General features: G+C 33.8%; 1 protein-coding gene across 1 annotated transcript in view; it reads right to left on the reverse strand.

The window, feature by feature from the left end:
- The window catches only part of DNAH8 (dynein axonemal heavy chain 8), a 151,476-nt gene that overhangs the window by 40,947 nt on the left and 86,281 nt on the right, over positions 1-24,248 (reverse strand). Inside the window, exons 55-70 of the mRNA XM_074820651.1 lie at positions 23,153-23,287; positions 20,763-20,885; positions 18,780-18,993; positions 18,120-18,229; positions 17,401-17,564; positions 14,185-14,377; positions 13,633-13,755; positions 11,413-11,543; positions 10,932-11,085; positions 10,307-10,471; positions 9,503-9,729; positions 9,001-9,119; positions 5,161-5,264; positions 3,268-3,444; positions 1,866-2,033; positions 163-375 (exon numbers count right to left, since the gene is read on the reverse strand). Of these exons, the coding sequence (XP_074676752.1) occupies positions 163-375; positions 1,866-2,033; positions 3,268-3,444; positions 5,161-5,264; positions 9,001-9,119; positions 9,503-9,729; positions 10,307-10,471; positions 10,932-11,085; positions 11,413-11,543; positions 13,633-13,755; positions 14,185-14,377; positions 17,401-17,564; positions 18,120-18,229; positions 18,780-18,993; positions 20,763-20,885; positions 23,153-23,287 (2,520 nt within the window). The remainder of the gene's footprint in view (positions 1-162; positions 376-1,865; positions 2,034-3,267; positions 3,445-5,160; positions 5,265-9,000; positions 9,120-9,502; positions 9,730-10,306; positions 10,472-10,931; positions 11,086-11,412; positions 11,544-13,632; positions 13,756-14,184; positions 14,378-17,400; positions 17,565-18,119; positions 18,230-18,779; positions 18,994-20,762; positions 20,886-23,152; positions 23,288-24,248) is intronic.

Here is a 24,248-nt window from a genome sequence, read left to right on the forward strand (position 1 = left end):
AGGATATGGGGCTTTTCTGCTCTTATCCTTAGTCACTGAAGTCTACAGGCAATTATGTCTGAATAAAGTTATCTAAATATATTTTTTAAATTCTACTACCATTAAAGTAAATTAAATCAAACTACATCGAAAGCAAACACAAAGCAAGAGATGATGTATTACCTTAAGAGGTAAGACTTCTCTGTTAACACCATAAAATATTGCCATGGCTTGTGTCCAAGACAGGAGCCCTGCCACATTACCACACACCTTTCTACCATGATTCAGTGTATAGTCTTCCATGTTAAAGTAAGGCTGGAGTAATTCTATTATCTCTTCATTGATCGAATCCTTAGGAAACTGCTTTAGACTCTGCAAGAATGGGCCACTCATAAGCTGCAAAAAACCATACAGGACATTTATAAGTTATTTACACATTTTACACTCAAAAGCTTGTTAATAGTATGTTTAAAAAATGTTCCTAAAATTCTTCTGTAAAAAGAGGGAATTCATATAGTTAATATATATATATAATATATATAATAATAATTTCTGGGGATGAGTCTCTTTAACCAAGTAACAAGCGATAGGACAAGAGGGAATGGCCTCATGTTGCGCCAGGGAAGGTTTAGACTGGATATTAGGAAGCATTTCTTTACAGAATGGGTTGTTAGGTGTTGGAATGGGCTGCCCAGGGAGGTGGTAGAGTCCCCATCCCTGGAGGTGTTTGAGTCGGGTTGACATAGCACTTAGGGATATGGTGTAGTTGGGAACTGTCAATGTTAGGTTAGTGGTTGGACTGGATGATCTTCAAGGTCTTTTCCAACTTAGACGATTCTGTGATTCTGTGGATATTATAAGTGTGCTATTCAATTGTAACTCCTCCCACATGTCTTCAATTATTTTAAAGTTTTAAGCAGTTACACTCCAGTAACTAGGTTTGAAAGTTGTTGATGTACTTTCCATTTCCATATTTCCGTGTTGCCATTTAAGAAGCAGCATTAAAAAAAAAAAAAAGGAAAAAAGAAAAAAGAACCAAAATAAAGCCTCAGAGATACATTTGTAATTTATCTAAAGAATGCAAAAAACCTGCTTATGCATTTGTGAAATGTTATCTAAATTCTTCTGGAAAAGGAAGTAATTGGTTTTATCTTTTTTGTAACAAATGTTTAACATGTTAAAGGCAACTCATGGAATAACTGCTTATCCCATTCCATTATATCAGTGGAAAAGAAAAGGTTTTAATGATTTCTTAATTCCTGGAAAAGTTTTATAAAAAGCAAGAGCTCTATCCATATCCAAAATATGTAATTTTTCTTCATTTGCATGACAAAAAAAATTCGAGGCAATATAATGGCAAATTAATACACTAATAGAAGTAGAACAGAATTTAAAGAATGGCAGGAGAAGGCATGGAAATAAGAGAGTATACTGAGAGAAGATCAAAGTCCAGAAGGAAGAGATGGCAGTCTGACCAAGGAATATGGGCCAGGAATATTGAAATGCAGAATGAGAAAAGCTACTATCTCTTAGTCAGTCAAATAATCTTTCAAATAATCAAGAAGCCTGGAAGGATCAGAAAAGACTGTTTAAATGTGAACCTACAAGTTCCCAAAGAGAAAGAGGGGCTTTCCAGAATTCCCTTATCTCATGTATAGTTAACATGATTGGTATGATTTATTTATCTGTCATCAGGTCATATGCCAGGAACAGGACAATGAAGATCTAAAGCTCCTACTCCAAAAGTCTCTAAGCAATTCACCTACTACTTGCTACCAAATAAACTATTTATATACTATACCTATTTTGAGTAAACAGCATCATAAATTCTCTGATATGCAAGTTGCCATTTCTGATGTTGAAGAAACACTGAAAACTCTACTTACTTTTAATGATTCTCCCCATGATGGCTTGCAGCAAGGCTTTTCTGGATCCATAGTAACTGGATCTACTTGCTTTTGGAATAGTAGCAGACAACAGTCCATAATCCTCATAACTAGGTGAGGAGGTTTTGCAAGTTTTCTGACAGTAGCAATATCCACTGGTTTGATGGTCTATTTGAAGAAAAATGTAACAGAATCCTGCATCAATACTATTATTCTATTTTCCCATTCAATATATTGATTTTAATGTTTGCTTGTCACACATTTCTCTGAGGAAAGTTTGTACTAAGTACATACAAAAAAGTGTGTAACTAGGTTTACTTTAATAAATTTCATAGTTTCATGAAACTTAAATAATTTTAATGAATATATATTAGACAAGAATATTTTCCCAAGCAAAAGACATCATTCGGAAATAAAATTTAAATACATGGACCAGCAGCATTAACTTAACTTGTCAGTCTGACTGACTGAAGCGACATATATTGTAAAATTGCATAGGACTTAAAAGCAGTTTCCTTGGTAAAATAGTATTTTTGATTTTTAAGGGTTAAGTGTCATCATTTAGTCTGAGAATGATTTGGTTATTTTTGTTGGTTTTTAAGTTATAGGTATGAGCTATGGATTTTTGACTTCATTTTCTAGTAGCATCACTGACACTTTGCTTAGTTCCATAACCAATACAAAAATTCTGAATGATTGCAAACTTCAAAACTAACATATTAATTTGCATAATTAATACACACATGCCACTATCTGTCTAGTAAGAGCAAACAATACTCCTTTTCTGGCTTTTTCCACTCATTATTTTTTGTCACAAATTCTGGTAACTGGAACAGAAGTCCTTAAAAATGTAATACAGCACTGGCTTCTGATTCCAGACTTCTTTACTTTTTAATTGTTCAGAGCAGCATAATGAAATTATGCAGTACAGCAATATCTCCAAATTTCTTAACCTTGATTCTGGTTGCCCTGAATACCCTTTGTTTCCTGTTTCTCTTCAAATTGAAATTTTTTTTGGTGAAAGAAGAGACAGCCTTTTATTTGCCTTAAAAGAAAGATACAACTAGTTAAGTACAAAGAAAAAACATTCTTTTAGCACAAGAAGTATTCTCTCGAAATTCAGAATAACAGATATTGTAAAGGCATGTGACCTTGGAAAGATTTACACCTTCATAATGATCAAGTATTAGGGTGGAAACAGCAAATACTATAAAATAATCTCTATATGTTTAAGGCAAAATGTGAGCTCCATAAATACTCATCAGAGTCTTCACCACTAACTGTGAAGGGCTGGTGACAGCAGCCAAAACCAAGTGACAACTGCATGCTGGTGGCTCTAGCCTTTCTTTCGTGGGTGACTCAAATAGTGCTAATCTAATCGAACTGTAAGAATTTTATTCACATTCAGTGCAGCTTCTGCTTCTTCTAATGCTGGTTTAGCTGCCTCAAGTTTACACTCTGTTTTCACTTTTTCTAAATCAATTTCCTCTACAATTTTTTGTGCTTTATCTTTCACACCCTGGACTTCATTTTTAACTATAGCTGCAGCTTCAGCACTTTCTGTGACTTCTGCTAGTACCTGGAATTGATAACAAACATAAAATGTATAAATCAAAATGGTGGATCAAGTGAGTAAGTTATCAGACGCAAGAGAAAACTGATATGTAAAGGTTATTATACAGAAAAATATAAAGCTAACCCTAACTCTATATGGCTTTATATAACTATGGAATAAAAATTAATACAATTTACAGAATCCTTGAAAAGAAATATCATGAGAGTCTCTCAGCAGGAGTTGGACAGTAAAAAATTAATTCTTTTTATAATGGATAGAAGACCTTTCAGTGGCTTTTAAAGCCACTTTTTTACCCTATGATGGATTTTTTTCCCTACTTGAACCTATACTTTTTCAATACAATAAGTATTTGCTTTTTCACTATAATTCTGCACTATAAAAATAGTATAGCTAATAAAACTAATGGAAGATGGCAAATTATCTGCACCAATGGTCAGCCTCTCTTTTACCCCTTTAGGATGAAAAGACTCCCTTTTCATTAGTCTTTTCAAAGAATAACCCCATGTGAATTCACAGAATGAAGTTATCCATTTGTGTCTGGTTCTTCAGTACACATATTTTTAACCCTCTTGTGCATGTGTGACATACAGTTGGTATCAGAGTGTTTTTTGACCAGTATCAGCTATACGGTCAAGGTTTGCACACTCTGTGTGCATTTACAAGAACATAAATAATGCTCCCAAATACCCATGAGAACAAAAATGACACAAAATACCCAAATCCCTCAGGGTTTTTTTTGTGAAATCCAATTCAGATTTCTACAGGGTTCATTACTAAGGGAAAGAAAGAAATATATAGAATATGAACAATATTACATGTACTTTATATAAATGCCTGTTCTTTTATTATTTGTCCATACATCTTCTCCCTCTGATAGCTCATAAGTAGCACTTTATTGGAAAAGTTGAAAACTAAGAGGCTATGTGAATTATTGCCAGAGAGCTATTTCAAAATGTATATCGAATATAAAGATTAAACAAAGTGAACTCTACCAGCATACCTGTCATACTCCTGAAATGTGAGAAATGTAATTTCATCCCTTTCTGTCATCATTTTCTCTCTTATGAAATTCAGGGCCTTGAAGAATGCAAGCAGTACCTTAGCCATCACTGGCCAAAAGTCTGCTCTCCAGTGCATATTAAATATGCACTATCATAGCATTATGGTATCTTTCAGAAAACAGAATGCTTGTATTAATATATTCCCTAACATACCTTTCCAGATAGTCATTTTGGAAACTAGATTTCTACCACACCACCACTCTCATGAACAAATGGACACCTTATTAATGTAAAAGACAAAATATGAAACTGAACTGTGATAAACTTTTTGAAATAGCAAAGTCCTGTTATCATTTGTTAACTTCTTATTTGCAAATAGGGACACATATAACCCCAAGTTTAATAAACATCAATCAAGCACACAAAAAAAATTAAACAAAAAAAGAATCCGGATGCTTATAGGAGTGGGCAAGAAATAGGAGAAGAACATGGAAGGCACTCAACCTCTGTTGCCATGTTGCCATTTTAATGTGCCTCACCCTCAGAAGCAAATGCTGAATCAACATGCTCCAGAGAGAGGAGTGAAACCTCATTTTAGACCATGATGCACATTTCTTGACTTGTACGAATTATGAGAAAATTCTGCACTAGCATTTTACCACACCATATATCCTGGTGTTATCCACTGCCTTCTGCTATTTAATATTCAAGTACTTACTTTATCTGCCTTAATAGATGCCAAAGCCAGTTCCTTCTCCTTAACAGCCAACTCCTGAGAGAGTTTAGCAACAGAGTCACTGGCCTCCATCAGCTTAGACAGACCTATTAAGTAAAAGATAAAATTCAGAAAAATGAAAACTATTTTTTTTCCTAGTTAGATAATATAGTCTACCTCTAGATCCCAAATGCCTTGTACCTTGTATTCTCATTTAAATTTGTGTAAAGGAGAAAAAGTGAGCGTAAACAGTCATACTATCGTGACTGTGCCTACTGTTCACTTTTTATGGATATAAATAATTTTGCAAGATGCAAAATGATTACAAACAAGCTTGAGTCTTCAAAAAAGAAATCCATACAACTTATTTTATTTTTTTATAGCTGTAAACCGTACCTAAAAGTGTATAGGTGGGATATTGCCTACAATAAAATATATCCTTACTCTCATTATATAGACTTAAAAAGAAATAAAAGGGGTGTATGTCAAGGGCATTTTGTGTCATAAAGTCACAGGACAATCATAAAATCAGACCTATACTGCATTTGCATCACTGCATGAGGACATGACATAAATATTAGGATCTATAACTGCCCTCCAATAGGGAGTTCTTTCTAGAAAGAAGTGAAGTCATCCAAAGTGGACCCAAAGGTCACAGCACGGTTATTAACTCCATCCAGCTCCTGAACATTGAGTTTACCCTCTCTTGTCCCTGGTGACAGAGAGTGCAGAAAAGCACATATAAGCATCTGTGCCTACCTGGCTTAGGGCCAATCTCATCATAGCTCTTATACGTGCTAAAACAACCATCCATAAGGGCTGTTCAGCCTTACACTAACAGTTGCCCAGAAAGAGATGAGTTTGCTCCCTCTATAGTTATTATATATGCAGTCTTTCCCACGCATTCATGCATTTATTTTTTCTCTCATCTCTTGCTCATAGATTTGAGCACAGATTTTTGGCTATTCCAGAGCTCCACATTGCATGCTGAAGCCTCTCTAGCCTCTCCTCTCTTCTTCATCACTGAATCTTAAAATCTTACAGCCTGCCTGGAAGCATTCCCCTTATCTCCCTCTCTCCCTAAGGGCTAGAGTCAGAGCACACTTGCAGTTATACATTTGATATGCGACGTTTATGTGTGATGCCTCTCCACTCTTCTGTTACCACATTTCACACAGACAAGCATTCTCTCCTAGAACATTTCTTGTTCTGACACAGCAGCATCATGATTGCTCTACTGCCATTCTACAGGCTCTTTATTATTCCTCGCCAAAACACAAGTTATTTTGCTACTCTCAAGAATAAAGTTCAAAGGTATATTCACTGAAAGCTATTGACTGGGAGACAATAGAGATGTTTTAGAATGTTTCCTTTTCCCAGACATACGCCACTTCCTAAAATACTCTGAGGGACAGAGGTACATACACACTAACATTCTACCCTCACCACCCACTCCTCTGACAGCAATTTCCAAAATGGTTGTTACTTCACTTCAACGTAGAAAAAAGTTCTGAAAGAGAAGCTGTGAAAGGGAAAGTAATACCCTTTGCTGTATTAGCTTTCCCTGCTACAATCCTAGAGTGAGAAAAAAGATAGACAAAAAATGGGAATATGCAGAACAAGAAGAATTGAATAAAAAAGAAACCTTTATAGCTTCTTCAGGTCCCCTGCATACTTCCAATGACAAGAAACATTGCAACAGTACCATGCTAGCAGATTTTTTTTTTTTTTAGTGCTTGTAGTCATAAATGAATGCCCGATTTAGGCATTAGAAACAGAAGTATTTTTCAGAGGGATATGTAGAACTCCATGTAAGAAGCTTACTGATATCAGCTACAACTTGTCTAAAGCAAGTTAAAAAGGCACCATATATTTTGATCCTATAGAGAGAATTGAAGTAATCTTTATCTCTTGTCAATGTATTTTGTAGCTTGTCTGAATGTCTGCTGAAAAGTAAAGAATAAGAAAAAATCTAAAAATCAATATTAAAATACTAAGCCATGGCACTCTTAGCACCTCAAAGACATAATTTCTGTCACTTTTAATTAGCAGATCTATCAACAAGCTGCTCAAGTATATGACATGCCCACTTTGTCAAAGCTAAACTGAGGTCTTCTTGTAGAACCACAGTTCTATATGAAAAGACATTATCTACATGTGGTACTCTACCAAGGATACCCCAGATGGATTCTGAGAGAAGACACAAGATGTTAAGCATTCAGAAATAATTGTAATTGTCATTGGATCTTTTTTTTTCCTCATCTGTCTCACAAGATTTTTCACCCAAAGTGACAAAGCAGAAAAGAGGTTACTTCTATCTTTCAAAATATGTTGCTTGTATAGATAATACAGTGGTGACAAGCACACTTTCAGTGTGCTCGAACCAGGGACTTTTCCTGAAATCAGTATTGATCAAGGTATTTTTTACAGTTTTGCTACTTTACAAGCATCTTGAATTTTCCCAGACATCGTTGTATACAGCAAAAATATTTCAACAAGGAGATGAAAAAAGCGACATTATCTCAGTTGAGTTTAATAACATAAAATTTAAATCCCCTATCAGGATAATCTCCCAACAAACTGAAACAGTTTTCAAGGTTAATCTTTTAACCTTTTAAATCTTTTTGACATTAAGTGATGAAAGACTAAGGATTAAAAGATTGATGTGTGAGATAGTAGCTAAGTAATAAATAACAAACTTTTTGAGAAAGTTCCTTAGACTGCAGTAAACAGTTGTGCAAATTTGGAGTCAGGGATGACCAGTATTTTTGTGGTTTTGTAATAGATCTTTTCTATGCAAGTGAAACTACTTAGAATATTTTCTAGCTGGCATGAGTATTGTCCATAAACTGACAGATACGATTTTCTGAGCATCAGTTATATAAAGATGCTGCACTAAAAGATGTACGTCAGGTCATGATCACTTTGTTTTGAAGATCACGTAAGGAATCAGCGATAATATGCAAGAGGCTAGGAAAATCTACATGTGAAATTTATTGACAGTGCTGAAGCTACTTAGGTTACTTCTTTTAAATTATTGTTGAAAATAGAAGAACTGGGGAAAGAATACACACACACCCACACACACCCACACCCCGCACTCAAAAATCTACAAGGCTCTCAAACTTTATCACCATCTCAAGCAGAACTAATAATAAATTCTGATTTCTAGAACTGGCAACAGATCCATGTAGGGAAATTCGCATGATGTGAAAATATTGAGGATCATTTACTCCTCTACAGTCCACTCTAATTCAGCAAAGAGTTCATGAATAAAATAAATATCTACACATTCTTATACTATTCTTCATATGAAGTGTACCAGTTGCATTATTAATCATTGTCTACATCCTTCTACCTTTGTTTGAAAAATCTTATCACGTAGAATTCTCTATTCTGTTAGATTGATATACGAAACCTTTTCTCATAAAGACCAAGTTTCCTATGGTGTTTTGTTGCCTTCACAGATTTACAAAAGCATGTCTAGATGCAAACTGGAGAAAACTAGAAATGTATTCTGAACCCCTTAGTTACTAATCTAATGTACTCTCTGGCCCTTTTCAGGTTCTACTTTCTATTATAAATGTTAACTGGAAATATTAAAGTTTACTATAATGCAGAGATGATTAAGCTGGCAGCTTCTTTGAGGCATTCTTGTAAGAAAATCATTGTGAGTTGATGAGAGCTGGAGTGCTTGGAAATGGTCCTCATATGCTACCAGTTTTGGACTATGGATCCAGCAGAACTGATTTTAAGTGATCACTGATTAAAAAGACAAATATTAAAAACACAGATCATTTGAGACCATACATGGAAATATATATTTATCCCTATACTGCTTACCAATTTGCATACGTTGAGCTTGTTCATTAATACTCTCTAACTTTTCAGTATAAACCTCTTTGTAGCCATTGATGAAAGAGATATAGGATTTAGGTGTTACATAAGTTCTTCTTCGATACCTAAAATATTGGTAACATCAACTTACTACACATTTTTGATATGTGCAGCCATTTGATTACTTCCAATGAAACAGAAGATTATGTAAACCAAGTCCTTAATTCAGAAAAAAATCAAATTTCTCCATAATGCAAACCCTTATTTCCAATTACATTGGTTTTGTCCACAAAAGCAATGTTAAAGATTCTTGAATAGTTGGAATGAAGATAATAAATTTGCAATATAATAGTAATTACTTTTCATGGCCTTTTCATGTATTAATATAGCAGATTTATTTTTGTATTAGCCTTAAAAGACACTTATTGATTCATATAACACAAGTTCAGAAAACACTATCAGTAGCAACACTTCTGGGATTAATTATTGCATTTGTATAAAACATTACCTTTGGAAATAATTCTCACAGCTTTCTGAAACTATATCATGAAAGAGACCCATGGTTTCCACTACTTGTGTTTTAACTGATGCAGAGCAGACTATATTAAATTCTGAAAGAAAATAACTGGCTACAGCTACAAGAGCTTCCTTGGGCCATCGACTGAACCAATCCATGGTGCACCCTGATATAAGACCAGGAAATTTCAAAGAACGTGCACGGAACTTCTCACCAACCTAAAGAGAGTAACACTGTTAATTTACAAGATGATACTTAATTAGGTCAATCAAAATGTTTAATTCATATAAACAACTAAATAGTCTTTTTTTCTTGCTAATTTTCTGCTTAGAAAACCCTACAGTTTTTTCTTATATAGAAGTATTTTGCCAAATTTCCAACATTCAATATTTTATGAAATTTGAAGAAAAAAATTCATGACAAATACAAATGTTTCTTAATACTCTAAAACTTCAATTATAATTTTAATTTCAATTAAATTATTGGTTTCAAGTAACAAGCAAGAATTTCACAAAGATACACGCATTGATTTGTGTTAGGAGAGCATATGTCAGAAGGAAAAACTAAAAATTACTTTAACATGTAAGGAATGATTTAATTTTTAAGTATGTTGCTTTTAAGTTTTGCCAACTGTACTATTACTTTTATTATCTCAGAAATTATAACCAGACTTGAGTAATCTTTTTATGCATCTTTAAATGCCCTTAAAAATATAAAGCTTGAATAATCCTGTCACATCTTATAGGATAGTTTGTTATTGAAAGTAAGGAAGAAGGATATGAAGAAAAAACTTACTGGAGAAAAGCAGAGGACAACATGCAAGTTCTTCTTTGCCCGAGTTAAAAAGTATTCATAAAGATTATCAAAGGTAGGAGAACACCGAGGCATCTCTTTTTTCATCACAGGTATTAGTGCTTGGGTGATTTCATCCAATTCATCCCGAGCAAATAAATTAGAAATCTTTTTATAAAATGAAAATTGATAAGAAAATAAATTCCATGGATGTAATTATTATAGAGTTTATAAATATTTGGCTGTTTACATCTGTCTCTCTCTCTCTGAATATATACAGTTTAGATAGGTTAAAACCCAAATTTGTCCCTGATTTAGATTTATGTAATTCCATTAAAAATTAGAAAGTCTAACTCAGGAAGAGTACAGATCTTGACTGGTCAGTGAATTCTCATTTAATAAAGGCTACTGAAATACCCACCACAGCTCCTTATCTTTTCCTGACTTACACTGAAATAGAGATAAAGGAACTCCATACCAAGAGCACTCCTTATTTTAAAAGTTGAGATATTTTAAAGTTAATCATTATTGATTCTACAATTTATTACCAAAATAAACAAACCAGTGGGAACAAATTCTGCATTTGCCTGCTTCTGAAGGACATGGCACATCATGTTAAAACTCTTACCTCTCCTGAAGACAGCAGAGTATTTACATATTCCAAAAATGACTCCTCCTTTATTTCATTATCAGTGAAAATAAAAGTGATGCCTTGCCCTTCTGCTCCAGCTGTTCTATACAACAATTTTAAATCATCTGACAGATTGCTTACATTATAGGATCTAGGAAGAATAAGAAACATTACCTGTTACTTCAAAACAACTCAGAATACCACTATTTTCAGATTATACTGTTTTATAAATGATAGTGCAAACATCCTTTGTAAAAATACATATTTTGGCTCAAGGATAGCTAACACATGGTCCAGCTTTTTCAGCTCAAACAATTCAAACTTATATACAAACCAGATAAAAATTCATTTTTTTCCACATTTTTAAATGGTGACAAAATTAAATAAATAAAAAAGGCTGTTAAAAATATAAGGTTATGACTATGTAAAGGAAAAGCAATAGCATAAATTGGATTTATATATTTCTTTCATTTCTTACCTGGTTAAAGTGATCTGAAATATTTTATAGCCAGCAATAAATGAGGCCAACCTTGAAAGACTTTGTTTTCCAGAACCACCAACTCCAACAAGCAAAGCATTTCCATATTCTGTCCGAATTATCCGGGAAATCTATATCGGAAAAAATGAAAGAAAAGCACATTAATAAATTTAACTTAAAACATTAAGTAGCAAAACTTGAAATCTGTTATACTCCACACTTTATTTACTGGAGTACAAGGTAAAGATTACTAAAAGTATACTTGCAGAAAATTTTTCCTCTCAAAAGAACACTTGTACATTCTTTAGGAATTTTGTGTAGCTAATGGAAAAGTTGCACGTAAGAAGATAAGATGGTTATAACCAGTTACATACAGGAGTTAAATACATAAAGGGAGACATTTGGAGCTCCATTTTATGTTGACAGTATCATCCTGAATGTGTTTTAAAATACTTATTAAAAAAATTAACTAGAATAATAAACATACTACATTCCTAATTTTAAGAGTCTGAAAAACTTGGACACGTGTCGGAGAGACATTGGCCTGTCAGCTCTGCGCAGCCCCTGAGAAGCACCAGGGCTTTGATGAGAAACAGGCCTTTGATGAAAAACAGGTCTTGGGAGAAGGATAAGAAACTGCTGAGTTGTGCCAAGGTGGCAGGGAAAAACAACGGACAGCTGCAACACTGAACTGTGAAAAGTTACCACTGCGTGAACAGTGCATGAACAAGAAGTTGATTGGTCTGCACAGCGCATGTTAGAGTGGTCTTATGCTGATAGGAGAAAAGGTAGATAGCTGTCTAATTGCTGATTTGCTAATTATGAAGTAAGAGCTTTAATGAGAGCATAAGTATGTACTATTGTAAGAATAAATGGCCCCTGCCTTGCAGGAAAAAAAAAAAAAAAAAAAAAAAGAGAGAACACTGACTCGTTATTTTGGCTGCTACAGACACATTTAAAATATCGTTTAGAGTTATCTTCTGTTTTATCTACCTTCAGCATTTCCTTTGAGGTAGTTTTCTTAACAATTCTCCCAGATACAGAAGCTGGATTGCAAATTTACTATGTTATTGCTTTTTTACAAAGCTCCTGTATATACATTACATCTTCCTTGGTTTTATTATATGTTAGTGCATTATTACTTTTAAGATGCTACAGTTTGCTTTGGTCCTTGTGTAAATTATGTATTTACATCAAGGCTTTGAATTCTATTAATTTTTTCCTTCAAAGAAATTTTGGTTTTATGGACAGTTCCCTCTGAGCCTATCCAGATAATTTCACACTTACACTTCCATTTTAATACAGTTATAAGGGTGACTAAATTTACTGTCACCATAATGACAGCAGGGGTCCTTTCTACTACCTAACTGCATATCCCATCTATTCTGGTCAAAATTTGCCAATGGACATGGAGTTTCAGAGGCTTTCAAAATCTTCGGAAATTCACCTAGGATCATGTGAACTGTATTTAAAAATAAAACTATTATCTTCTGTTTAAACGCAAAGCAAACAAAGTAATTTACTTCACTTGAGACCAGAAGAACCAAACATCTCCTGTTTTGGTTTCACTGTCTTTCAGTAAACAGAGCATCAATTTAAAGTAATTCCCGAGCTAATTAACACAATTTCTTAAACCTGAGGCACAGCTTCAAACAAATCTCGTGTTTAGCCTTTCTTTTCCCCCATGAATCGGATTCTGACTTCAGATGAATTCTCTCCTTATATCTTCCTTTCTGAATAGGGGTTCAACTGGTTGTAAACGGAGACTTTCCTCTACCCTACGCACTGATTCTACTGCGGCCCTGATTTATATTTCATGTCTCTCATCCAGTCAGATTGTACCTCATGTTGTTTTGGTCACTTGTCAGGTACAGATACCTTTGAAGTGTTCTGTGAATTCTTAATCATTAAAAATCATTCTATATACAAAATATAAATGTGCCTCTTTATGACCTCACCTTTCATATTGAGGTAAATCTTCATACATCTGAATACACAGAAGCTTAAACAAATATATAAAATAAGGTATTTATTACAAAACTTGCAAACAGGTAAAATGACTGTAGCTCTTTCCTAGATTATGAAAATGACTAGGCAAAGATGGTAAGCAAGTTTGGGGGTAAGTGTAGCTTTTCAGAATGTGCCCTCTAAGCATAGCTTGCCCAAATCAGGAACACTGTTGCAATAGTTAAACTAATACATAAGTAACAAATCCCAAACCTTAATAAGATGTGCCATTGCATCCTTAAAAAACACCAGATCAAGAAACGATCCTCTAATATGTTCATTGTATTGTGTCTGATACATTTGCAATTTTTCACAAAGAAATTCAAAGCTTGGAATCTGAAAAAAAAAAAAACACCACCACCACCAACCCATCAGAAAGAATACTAGCATGGCCCTTCAGAATTTAAAACTGTGCTGATATTTTTACACAAACTTGGGTTCATGTATTGGCCACGTGTAATGAAAAAATTTTGTCAATTCACTACAGTGATTGTAGTGTTTAAGCAGAAATTTTCTGCTAATGGTGGGAAAAAAAGGAGCAAGTAAAATAGGAACAAAGAAACTACATTTATATGACATTATTAACTTTAACATCACTAAAATTATTTATTGCGTACTAACCAGAGAAGTCTAGATATATCTTCACAAAAAATGTAGTAGGTATTCAACAAAACCTTCTGTATGATATGAGTTCAGCAATATAACCATACTTAATAATTAAAGGAAAAATTCAGTGCCTAGTATTTTAGGTGTAAAATGAAATACCTCCTCATAAATTTTTGGTGCTTCAAACACAGAATCTTCTGGTTCATCACCAGTTGGTTCAGGCATCTCCCGTAAAAAGTCTACAAAATATGGTTCAGCTTGGAGACCTTCTGTTAAGTCTGTATCCACATATTTCTCAATAGCTTTAGTAATAGTTTTATCAAACCAGGCTGTATCTTCAGGACTAATAAATCTAAAAATCATGGATTAGTAAAATTTGTAAAAAAAATTATTTCTAGTTATATAGGGAGAAAAACAGATAATTAAATGCTAAAAAAAACTTGTAACATTTCAAAGAAAAATACAGATTAGGCAATATGTTTTAGACAATAGTCACAGAAATGGATTAGGCAATATTCACAGAAATTAAATGCTTCCATACTCTAAAGCATAACAGTCAATCACGTAAAACACAAAACCAACTTGACTTTCCGACTTTCACCTAGAACTAGGCAATGACAGACCATTTAATTTCTCAGATTAAAAAGATTGAATGATTTCCCAAATAACCATTGCTAAGTGACCCTTATCATCTTTCAACCTGCAGCAGAATAGCATAAATTATATTATTATAGTACTGCTTATGAAACTGCAATGAGATAAGGAATAGTGAATGGAAGACAGTATATGTCACTATAACCTGCTTTAATTCTCAATCCCTCCTACACCGAAATCCATAATTAACAGAGAGGGATATGCAGGGTGGGAGGAGTAATGCAGATTGAATTAAAGCAGTCTGAAAACACAAATACTAGTGACTACATTTTATTGTTTAAACAACTGTATCTGCTTCCCTTGATAGGTTCAAGATGGTTTTAATACAGAACAAGATCTTTGACTGCTCTGATTATCTGTGGCTGTGATTATCTGAAAAGCAATCAAGAATGATAGTAGTAACTTATAAACATAAAAGGCAAGAACCACCTCGACCCCAGAAAAAGGGAATGCCAACTGTGAATGTCAAACTACAGAAAAACAAAATCATCTTTACTTCTTCCCCTTTTCAGTGATACAACTGAGAGAAAAATAGAACAAACATGAAGAAGCTGTACGTAGTGCTCTGAGCTTTCAAATAAGACAGAGTACTGAAGAACTGTGGTATAGAAACAGCCTAGATATACATTATATACTTCTTTATTGTTAGAGGTTCTCAGTGATGACATGATAATGCTAACCACTATGGAATATAAAAGCAGCATGGAAGAAGAGACTGCAATGCTACACTCTCTCTCTCTAACATGTAACGTATTTGTACAAATACATAACTTCCATGTATTTTTAAATTCCCCACAACAAATTAAAAATTATGAGAACATTTCAGTAAACATCAGTGATATTGCTCCTAAATTTAAAGAAAATAATACACTCAAAGTTGTATGATACTTTTGCATCGGTGGGTATGATCCTAACTTCAAACTCAAATCTAATGTTTTCCCCCTTTTTATAACAACACCACTCTATTGCACATACAAATGCATATACATCAATTTCAGGTAATTGGTAAATTTGTATAATATATGGTAGTTCAGGCACTTAGAAATATAAATATCAGCACTGTTAGACTTTGTAGTGGAATTACACTGAGTAGGCTTTCTCAGATTATAGAGAAGTAATTACTAAAGTCAGCAGAAAATTCTGACTTTCATTTTTATATTCTTGACAACTGATGGGTAAGATTTCCTTTTAGATTTCCTGCATGTATTTTCTGAACTCATCATATTTATCTAAGGAGAGAGGGAAAAGTGAGCAGGATTTTCAAATTACAATTCCTCTGGGATATTGGAAATGGTCATAATAGCAATCTTACTTCCTTAGCTATTAACTCAAGTTTGCTAATGCACCTTCCTGGGGAAAATGAAAGTCATCTGCCAGCTGTTTCAGAGCTCTCATGGAAGAAAATGAGGGATTCTAGAAGATACAGATAGACATGGTAAACAAAAGTGTTTGACAGTTGTCTATGTTTTGTTTGTAACTGTTTTGAACATTTACCTGAAACAGAGGGCAGTTGTTTCATCCACCAGTTTTGGAAATGTGTAATTCATCTCTAAATTCTACATACCTTGCTTTGTTTTTGTTTCAACTGAGTACTTGCTAAAGTCCACATACCAATGTATACTTAGGAGGATTTCACTTTGTCCCTCATCTTTTGAAAAGGGAGATGAAACTCCTTATAATTCCTTTATAGCTTTGCTTTTTCCTTTATGTTGACCAAGTTACTAGAAGAGCGATTAAGCCTGACTGTATTGAATACAATGCAATCATGATGTATACATCTTGCCTTCTACCATGCCAAATCATCTGCACCAGATTGCATTTATGTAGTTAGCATCTTAAAATAGATAAATTCCTTTTTAGATTTCTGCAACCATGTTGAATATTGAAAAAATTCTGGTCATGACACTTGCCATTTCGAGGCCTTTATGTCTAATTAAAAGCAAAAGCAATATTATACGCCTTCTTGTGTCCATGGCAAAACATTTTTCATTCCTTTCACTTTATGATAGCTTTATAAAGTAAATGCAGTGTAATAAAATACACATACATATTTTTAAGAGTCAACATTTAACTTTAATGCTTTAATTATAAAGCATTAATTTTATAAAAAATTATGAAAGCCCTTCCTCAGGAAATCAGGATAAGAAACAATTATATTTGTGAAAATCCACAATAGTGGTGGGTATATGTCAATTTTTTACTGGCAGCTACAGTACTACATCTAGAATTTCACAAGAATTTGAAAGACTGTAAACACAAAAATATTACTGGACCTTATGACAGAGCTCATAACTGTAGATAGTTTTATGACTATTTTAAAGGAGATTTAGAGGAGATGGGTCATTTTTTAATTATAGGCATGCAACACTTTTCTGTGAGGAGATCAAAGCAATTTTAAATTATTCTCTGTATAAATTTAGGACACTGTACAATGCTTTTTTTTTTACAGAGGAACTGGCTGAGTGTAGCCAAAGATAAGTGCAAAAAAATGTAGAACATAGAATACACATATATTTTGAAGTTGTCCATCCCATTATTGAGCTAATCTATCAGTACATAGCATGACATTTGTTGGGATAATACCCCAATGCAGACTGAACGTAAAATAAGACAAATTTTTTTCATATTGGCCTAATAAGGTTTATCACAGTAAGAAGTTTTCCACATGTATGAGCATAAATGGCTAAACCTACTAAATATAAAATGCTGTAGTTATTATACCTGTCAGCAATTACTCTGGTACATTCATGTTTAAAAAGCCTTAGAAGGACAGTGCTGCTGTTGCATTCTTCTGCCTTTATAGTTAACATTCCTTGCCAAATTCTAGAAAGGTCTCGAAGGTTGAAGATATAGTGGAATTTAGATGGAGTAGGCAGCATCTTTGTCTAAAGAAAAGTATTGTTAATATTCAAAATCAGTAACTTCTAGAAGGAATCAAGAATAATAGAAATTATAAATGTATAATTAACACATATAAAACATAAAAATAACAAAACTACTCATTTTCACACATAATACTGTGGGCAAACTCTTTCTAAGAAGTCATCAAAAATATATAATTTGTTTGGAAGAAGGATTACTAAATGTAAAATCCCAGCTCTTATAATATGTAATTATTTCATACATTGGTCTGCACTTTATAAATTAAAAATTATAATTTATAAAGAATTTCACTCCCCGTTCCTTAGCTATAGTGATTAAAGCTTTGGATAGCATGAATAAAACTATAGGAATTAATGGACTGATATTTCCATTAATCTTGTATTTCTTGCATACTGAAATCTGATATTTACCAGATTGTATCTCCAAAACATTTTTAGCCCATCTTTCTCCTGTTATTTTCTTGTTATAGATATGTTCTTAAGGAATATGTGCCTAAATTACACTAATAGGCACTCTGTTCAGACTGATTGTGATAAAACTTCCCCTGTAATTTATACCTTTGTCCACTGCCACAATATTCTGCCTGTTGGGACCAATTTTTTCACCATATCACATACTTCAGGGTTGAATTTTCTACAAGAATGAAAGTATCCACAGCCAATAATACCTGAAAAGATAAAATGCTCTATACAGTTTCAAGCTGTAGGATATAATAAGGTAGGTTGTGGGTAAGACATATAAGACAAGATATATACTTATTTAAAACATTAATTTGCCTTTAAACTACAGATGAAAGAATTTTTTCTCTCTTGTCCGTGGCTTTTCTGAACCAGCGTAGAAACAACTGGCACAAAGTGGAGGCTTTTAACATTATACTATATTGACAAGGTTAACAGAATTGAGAACTTCAGCAACAGAGGGCATTTCAGATAGTGCAGAGGTGGAATGGTAACCTACACAGTAATAGCAGTGTTCATATTCTTCCAGGAAGCGCCATTGATTTCTTACTAATTATTTTGTTGTCCAAAATTAGAAAGACAAGCATTCAAAGGGGTTAATTTATCTTCCACGGCACTATTTTTGTTGTAATACAGCTTCAGCTGTTTCACTGGAAGTAGTATGAATTTGCATGACGAAAGTGAGAAAGAGAACATACTTTTATACATTTTAAGTCAATTATGAAAAAAAATGTATACGAAAACAAGAGAAAGAAGTACCAAAAATTTTGTCGATGGATGCATTGGATGGCAATGTACAATTGAATACACAGAACTGTCTTTTTAAACGCTGGGGAATATCATTACGCCCTCCTCCAGGATGTATCATTGCTGCTATTAATTGTATATCTACAATTGTAGTGAAGTCTCCAGGTTTATCCAAGCTGTACATTCCTTTCATTTCCATCATCTGACGAACTATTTCATTTGTTATCTGTAAGTTTATGTAACTTGTACAAATTAGAAACTCAAACAAGAAAAAAGAAAATATACCCTGATAATTTAATTTCTTCTTGTAACTCTACCACTAATCCCTAGAGAGAAGTTTTTGCTCTAATCTAAACTCAGATTAAATTATCTTCCTTAGTCATATGGAGATCTTGGTTTATGTGATTTTAAACAGCAGGAAAATTCTTTCAGATCTGTACTACCATATAATATCAACAAAATGTGTTTGTATTCCTTTTAACTAAAAAAAGTTAAGGCAATGAACTGGAAAAAAATTTGGTTTGTTCCATATTTTGCTGCTGGACATTCAGCTCCAGATGTTCAAACTATGTTTTTCAGTTCTCCCTTGGGCCTTCTTTGAATCAAAACAACTAATTCTGTTTTTGAAACAGGAAGCTGTTTATTCTGAAAAGGTCATTCACTCCACATTCCACTCTACAGAACCTGTATGGATCAGGAGGCAGCAGTCTGCCCCCATAGCAACTGCTCCAACGATATTCAGCAAGACTTATGTGCTCCCATACCCCAACAAAGCACTGATCACAAACCATCATCCCATTAAAAATATTTCAGTAATGTCTTGGGGCCATAACGGAAGTCCTAGTGGAGGTCCCTCCATAATGGAGATCCTTCCTATTACTGAACGCTGCCTGGCCCTGTGAGGGTTTTTCGTCAAACACAACCACCTATGTTCTAGACTACAGTCAAGAAACTCAGTGCTGTGGGTTATTTGATGTTAGTTTCAATTTAAAAAAAAAAAAAAATTAAAGTTCTCTCAAGTGAGAGCAAATGATGCAAACCAAAGAACTGATATATATTGCCATTTAGGTAGAAGGCCAGGTTCTGCTTCAGACACACTAAAAACATATGCTTGGCTTCCATTTTGACAAAAACAGCTTTTGAAAGTGAAGAGGAGGAACTATTCAGTCTACACAGACTCACTTATATCCATACTGCTGCTTAAATACATGCTCAAGCTCACTCTCATCAGCCGACCTACTATCCACACTGTTAACAAACCAGCTCAATGCTATGAGTAGCCTTAACCTAAACTTTGAGCCTCATAGAAGCCAGAGAGCCTGAGCACAGCGTGCACAAAAGTGCACAGAGGTCCCATTGTTTCTCATTTGTTATTTACTCTGAGCAAATTAAAAAAAGTCATGGTCTTGGTCTTTACATTAGAATAGACATTCCAGAAGACCTAGCATCCTGGGCTATAAATACTCCAGACGTACTATGGAGAGGAACTGTGAGACACTTTGCCTGATTTTGGGTCTGTAGAGGCATATGAATGTTACACACCCAAATTGTAGATGGGCTCATCAAACACCAAAAATCTTTAATTCAGTTTGCAAACCAATGTGTTGCCCTTGAATTTGGACACAGCCTTTATTACTTTTTCCAAAGTATCACACTTTCATTTTGCAGAAAGTTTGTTTACTGGTGCTCTCAAATTAATGGCAATCTTGAAATTAATAATACACTACTTTAGTACAGTGATGCTTTTTATTTAGTGTTACAAAAATGTAAGACAGTAGAGATAATGTAAGATGACACCATTATCCTAAATGTCTCTTCAGTAAATCTAATTTGTTCCCTTTTTTTTCTTCATTGGTGTACCATAATTAGAAAGCATTTCCAATAATTAACAGTTAATTAAAACATTGAGGAAGTCCACTGATTCCTATGTATATTAAAAAAAAAAAAAAACAGCACAATTTGAGAATAAATTGTACTTGTTAAAAAACAGTTTACCTGATCTCCCCATTCATTGACAAATGGCATATTGATATCATCAACAAAAACAGTCATTTTTTTGCCACCAGGAGGTCCATAAGTACTTCCAATGCGTTTGTCCACATAACTCTCTATCGACCTCTAAAAATTAAAGAAAGTTCTTGTTTTGCATCTAAAGCAACAATATCTAAAAGGTATTGTTAAAAAATGTGTTACTTATTGCTTTCTGCTACAGCACTTATCCAGCAATTTCCTCTTTTTGTTAGTAGTTTCATCTTTGATTCGTCATTAAGGAACCATATTCTCCTCTTCATCACACTCCATGCAATTCCCTGGCCTTATGACCATGTCCTGCAACCCACCTCTGGCTATCAGAGAAGTTTTTAAAGTGTTCAAATTCAGAAATTATTCTTTCATTATCAGCACTGAAGCCAATTATTATCATGAAGTCACAACTAACATTAATTTTAGTATGATGCATTATGTCTGCATGAAATATTACATCTTCTGGTGAACTGCATTTCAGACTTCAAACATGTCAAGATTACTGCAAGAGAAACTGCTAAGAGAAAAGAAAATGGACAGATCAGAAGATCACAAGTATTGAATTCTGTTGCATATACTTTTTTTCCTCTTGCTTCTCAAATCAGTAAGAGATAGTGGGAAGATAGCACACACAATTTGAGAAATGAAGGATTAATCAAAATTGTATTAATTATGAGCAGTCTAGAATATTGGCAAGCAGAAATAGTATTTTCATTATCTACAGCATAATTGTTATAAATACTGGACTTAGAAAGGCATTTAAGAACCTCCCTTCCAAAGGGTAGCTCTGGAGAGGAAAGGAGTCTGTTTTCAGAGAGTGTCATGTGCTGTCTGAAAATGATGACTGCTTTGGATTTCCCCTAGCTAAGTTCAGTTGTTTTATATTTGCAGTACAACTGTAGACCATATAGAGGCAACTTAGATTCCTTTTACAATTATTTCCCATATGTTTTATAAGCTAAGTAATGCAGTATTTTTACATTTTGGTGGCAATAATCTTTTAAGACTGAGTTCGTTACTAAATAAGAAGCAGGATGCAATAGACAAATAAGACATTGATATGTAATTGAAATATATCTTCAAAGTTCTACAGCTCTACAGTCTTTCTAAAGGTATCCAGAACATAAAAAATGGCAGAACAAGATGGTAGCAGATGTTTTCCTTGGACAAATAATTTTTTTAGTTTTACAAGCTTAAATGTCATCCTATATGAGTAATGTGTCATGTTCTATCATAAAGATAGACATATTAATAGAATTTTTGAAACAGAAAACAGATACAAGTTTTATCCAAAGTTGTTGTCTCATTTTTTCACAACAGAAAATAATTAGCTGAATGTTCTAAGATAAACACATAAAGAACATTATTAGCATTAATGTGTCATTTTAGAGATATTCAATTAAGGTGAAAAAGAAAAACTCCTAAGAGAAAGAAAGTGATTACATATGAAATCAAGAACTTTGTAGCACATCTAACACATCCAAAATCACCCAATCTTTCAAATATCCTCAGACTGACGACTCAAAATTTAAAAACTATTTTGAGTGTCACTCTTTCAAGTGTCTAGAAGCAGTTCACCTGTTTTTCTGCTACATCTCTCCTTGGAAATCAGCAGAGTGAGCTATGTATTCAGCTAGCTAGCTGAGAACAAAGACCGTACCTTCTAAGGTACTACAGGACTGCAGCAGAGACAAGACACTATAAGTTCCTTTCACAGACTGTCTGTACCAGAGATGAGGAAGTCTGGGTTTTGTTTTTGAGACAATAATGTTCTAGGGACCATAATATGCTAAGCAAAGGACACTGAGACAGAGATACTAACTGTTCAATTAATCTTGCATGCATGAAAGGATGCCTGCCATTATTCTGTCTCAGTTTGATATAAACTATGGCCAGAGATCTTATGCGCAACATAAAAGCTAAGCAGACATTCTGTGAGTTTGGAATTTTTTAAAAAAAGAGATGTTTAAGCCATTATTTTTCATCATTTTGTCATTTAACAAAAATAAAAATTATAGTTATAAATTAAACAATCAGGAAAAAAATGAAGTATAACCAAAAATTTTCATTAATCTAAAATGAAAAGGAAAGGTCTTCAGCAAAAAATGGATCCTTAGAATTCCCTAATGAAAAAAGCACACAGCAAGCCTGAATATATGTATCCCTATCTGAGTGACTGTATTTTATTCCGATCTGCAAAAATTACTTTTTATGGAATTTTCTGAAGTGTTTAAGTGACTTAGAGGAAAAAGATCCTTTAGACTTTATTTCTAAATCACTTCTTTTATCATGAGAATTAAGTACACTTTAAATACTTAGCAAGGAAATTATATGCAGGAATTGTTTAAAATCTAAATTTTTACCTGAAACATAAATGGTTCTGTGGCAGATGAAAAGTTTAAACATTTTGACAAATGCTCTTCTGGGTCATATTTCTTCACATATGCCTTAATCATGACGGTCTTTGCAGTCCCCTGTTCTCCTGTCAGCAAAACCGCCTGTAACAGATATTTAAATCGCATAAGTAGTATCAAAACTTAAAATTAAATACGCATAACAGACCTATTTCAGAGAAAGGGATAGTTTCTGTGTCTACTTTTGAATGATATATTATCCTGGTAAGTTTTTCCTGTGTCTCCATGTGCAGTGACACAGTATGTGTTTTTCATTCCACCCAGATTCTCCAAGAAAATTATTTACAGAGTCAAAAGAGAATGGATGAAGTGAGAATGTACTAGAGGTTTCTCTTCCAGTTGCTTAACTTCTTCCTCTTTCCAACACATTCACCGCAGCAGTCTCCTGTACTGGACGACCCTAAGAAGGCTTTCTTTATAATGGAAAGTAGTCATTGACATCTAATTTAAATATAAAATTTCTGCTTTTGGTTTGGCCATAGGTATCCTTGTGACACATGCTTGCAATAGAAGGATAGTTCCTTCTTCCCAGCACTGTCCTTAAAGCCACAATACAGTATAGATTAGATTTAGCTATATCCCCTCTCAAGCATAGTACTAAAAGAGATACTCTAAAGGTCTGTAGAGACATGACATAAAAATAATTACAAATAAGAATAACAGATACTGAACTGTGTACAGAAGTCTTAACTGACACAGCAATGGTTTGTAGTAAATGTTAGTAATGATTGTTTCCTAAATCAGACTGTTGCTTTCCACAGCTGGAAATGTAGTCCTTTTTGAACCTCCTCTTATATTTCCATTTATTGTCCAAAATACCTGATCTAATCCTCTTCTCTAAACTGAATGTATGAGGAGATACATAAAATTGATTTGCAGTGAACATTGTACTGTTCACATCCCCTGTTAGACAGGTCAGTGAAACTGGCAGGAAATGAAGCAATTTAGCAGTGAAACTCTGATATGTATTTTATGTTCCACTCACAAAAAGAACTGAGAACAGCAACAAAGGCAAATCACCTGTTTTCAAAGCAGGCAGTTATTC

This window comes from Strix aluco, chromosome 3 (assembly GCF_031877795.1).
Source record: "Strix aluco isolate bStrAlu1 chromosome 3, bStrAlu1.hap1, whole genome shotgun sequence".
Lineage (NCBI taxonomy): Eukaryota > Metazoa > Chordata > Aves > Strigiformes > Strigidae > Strix > Strix aluco.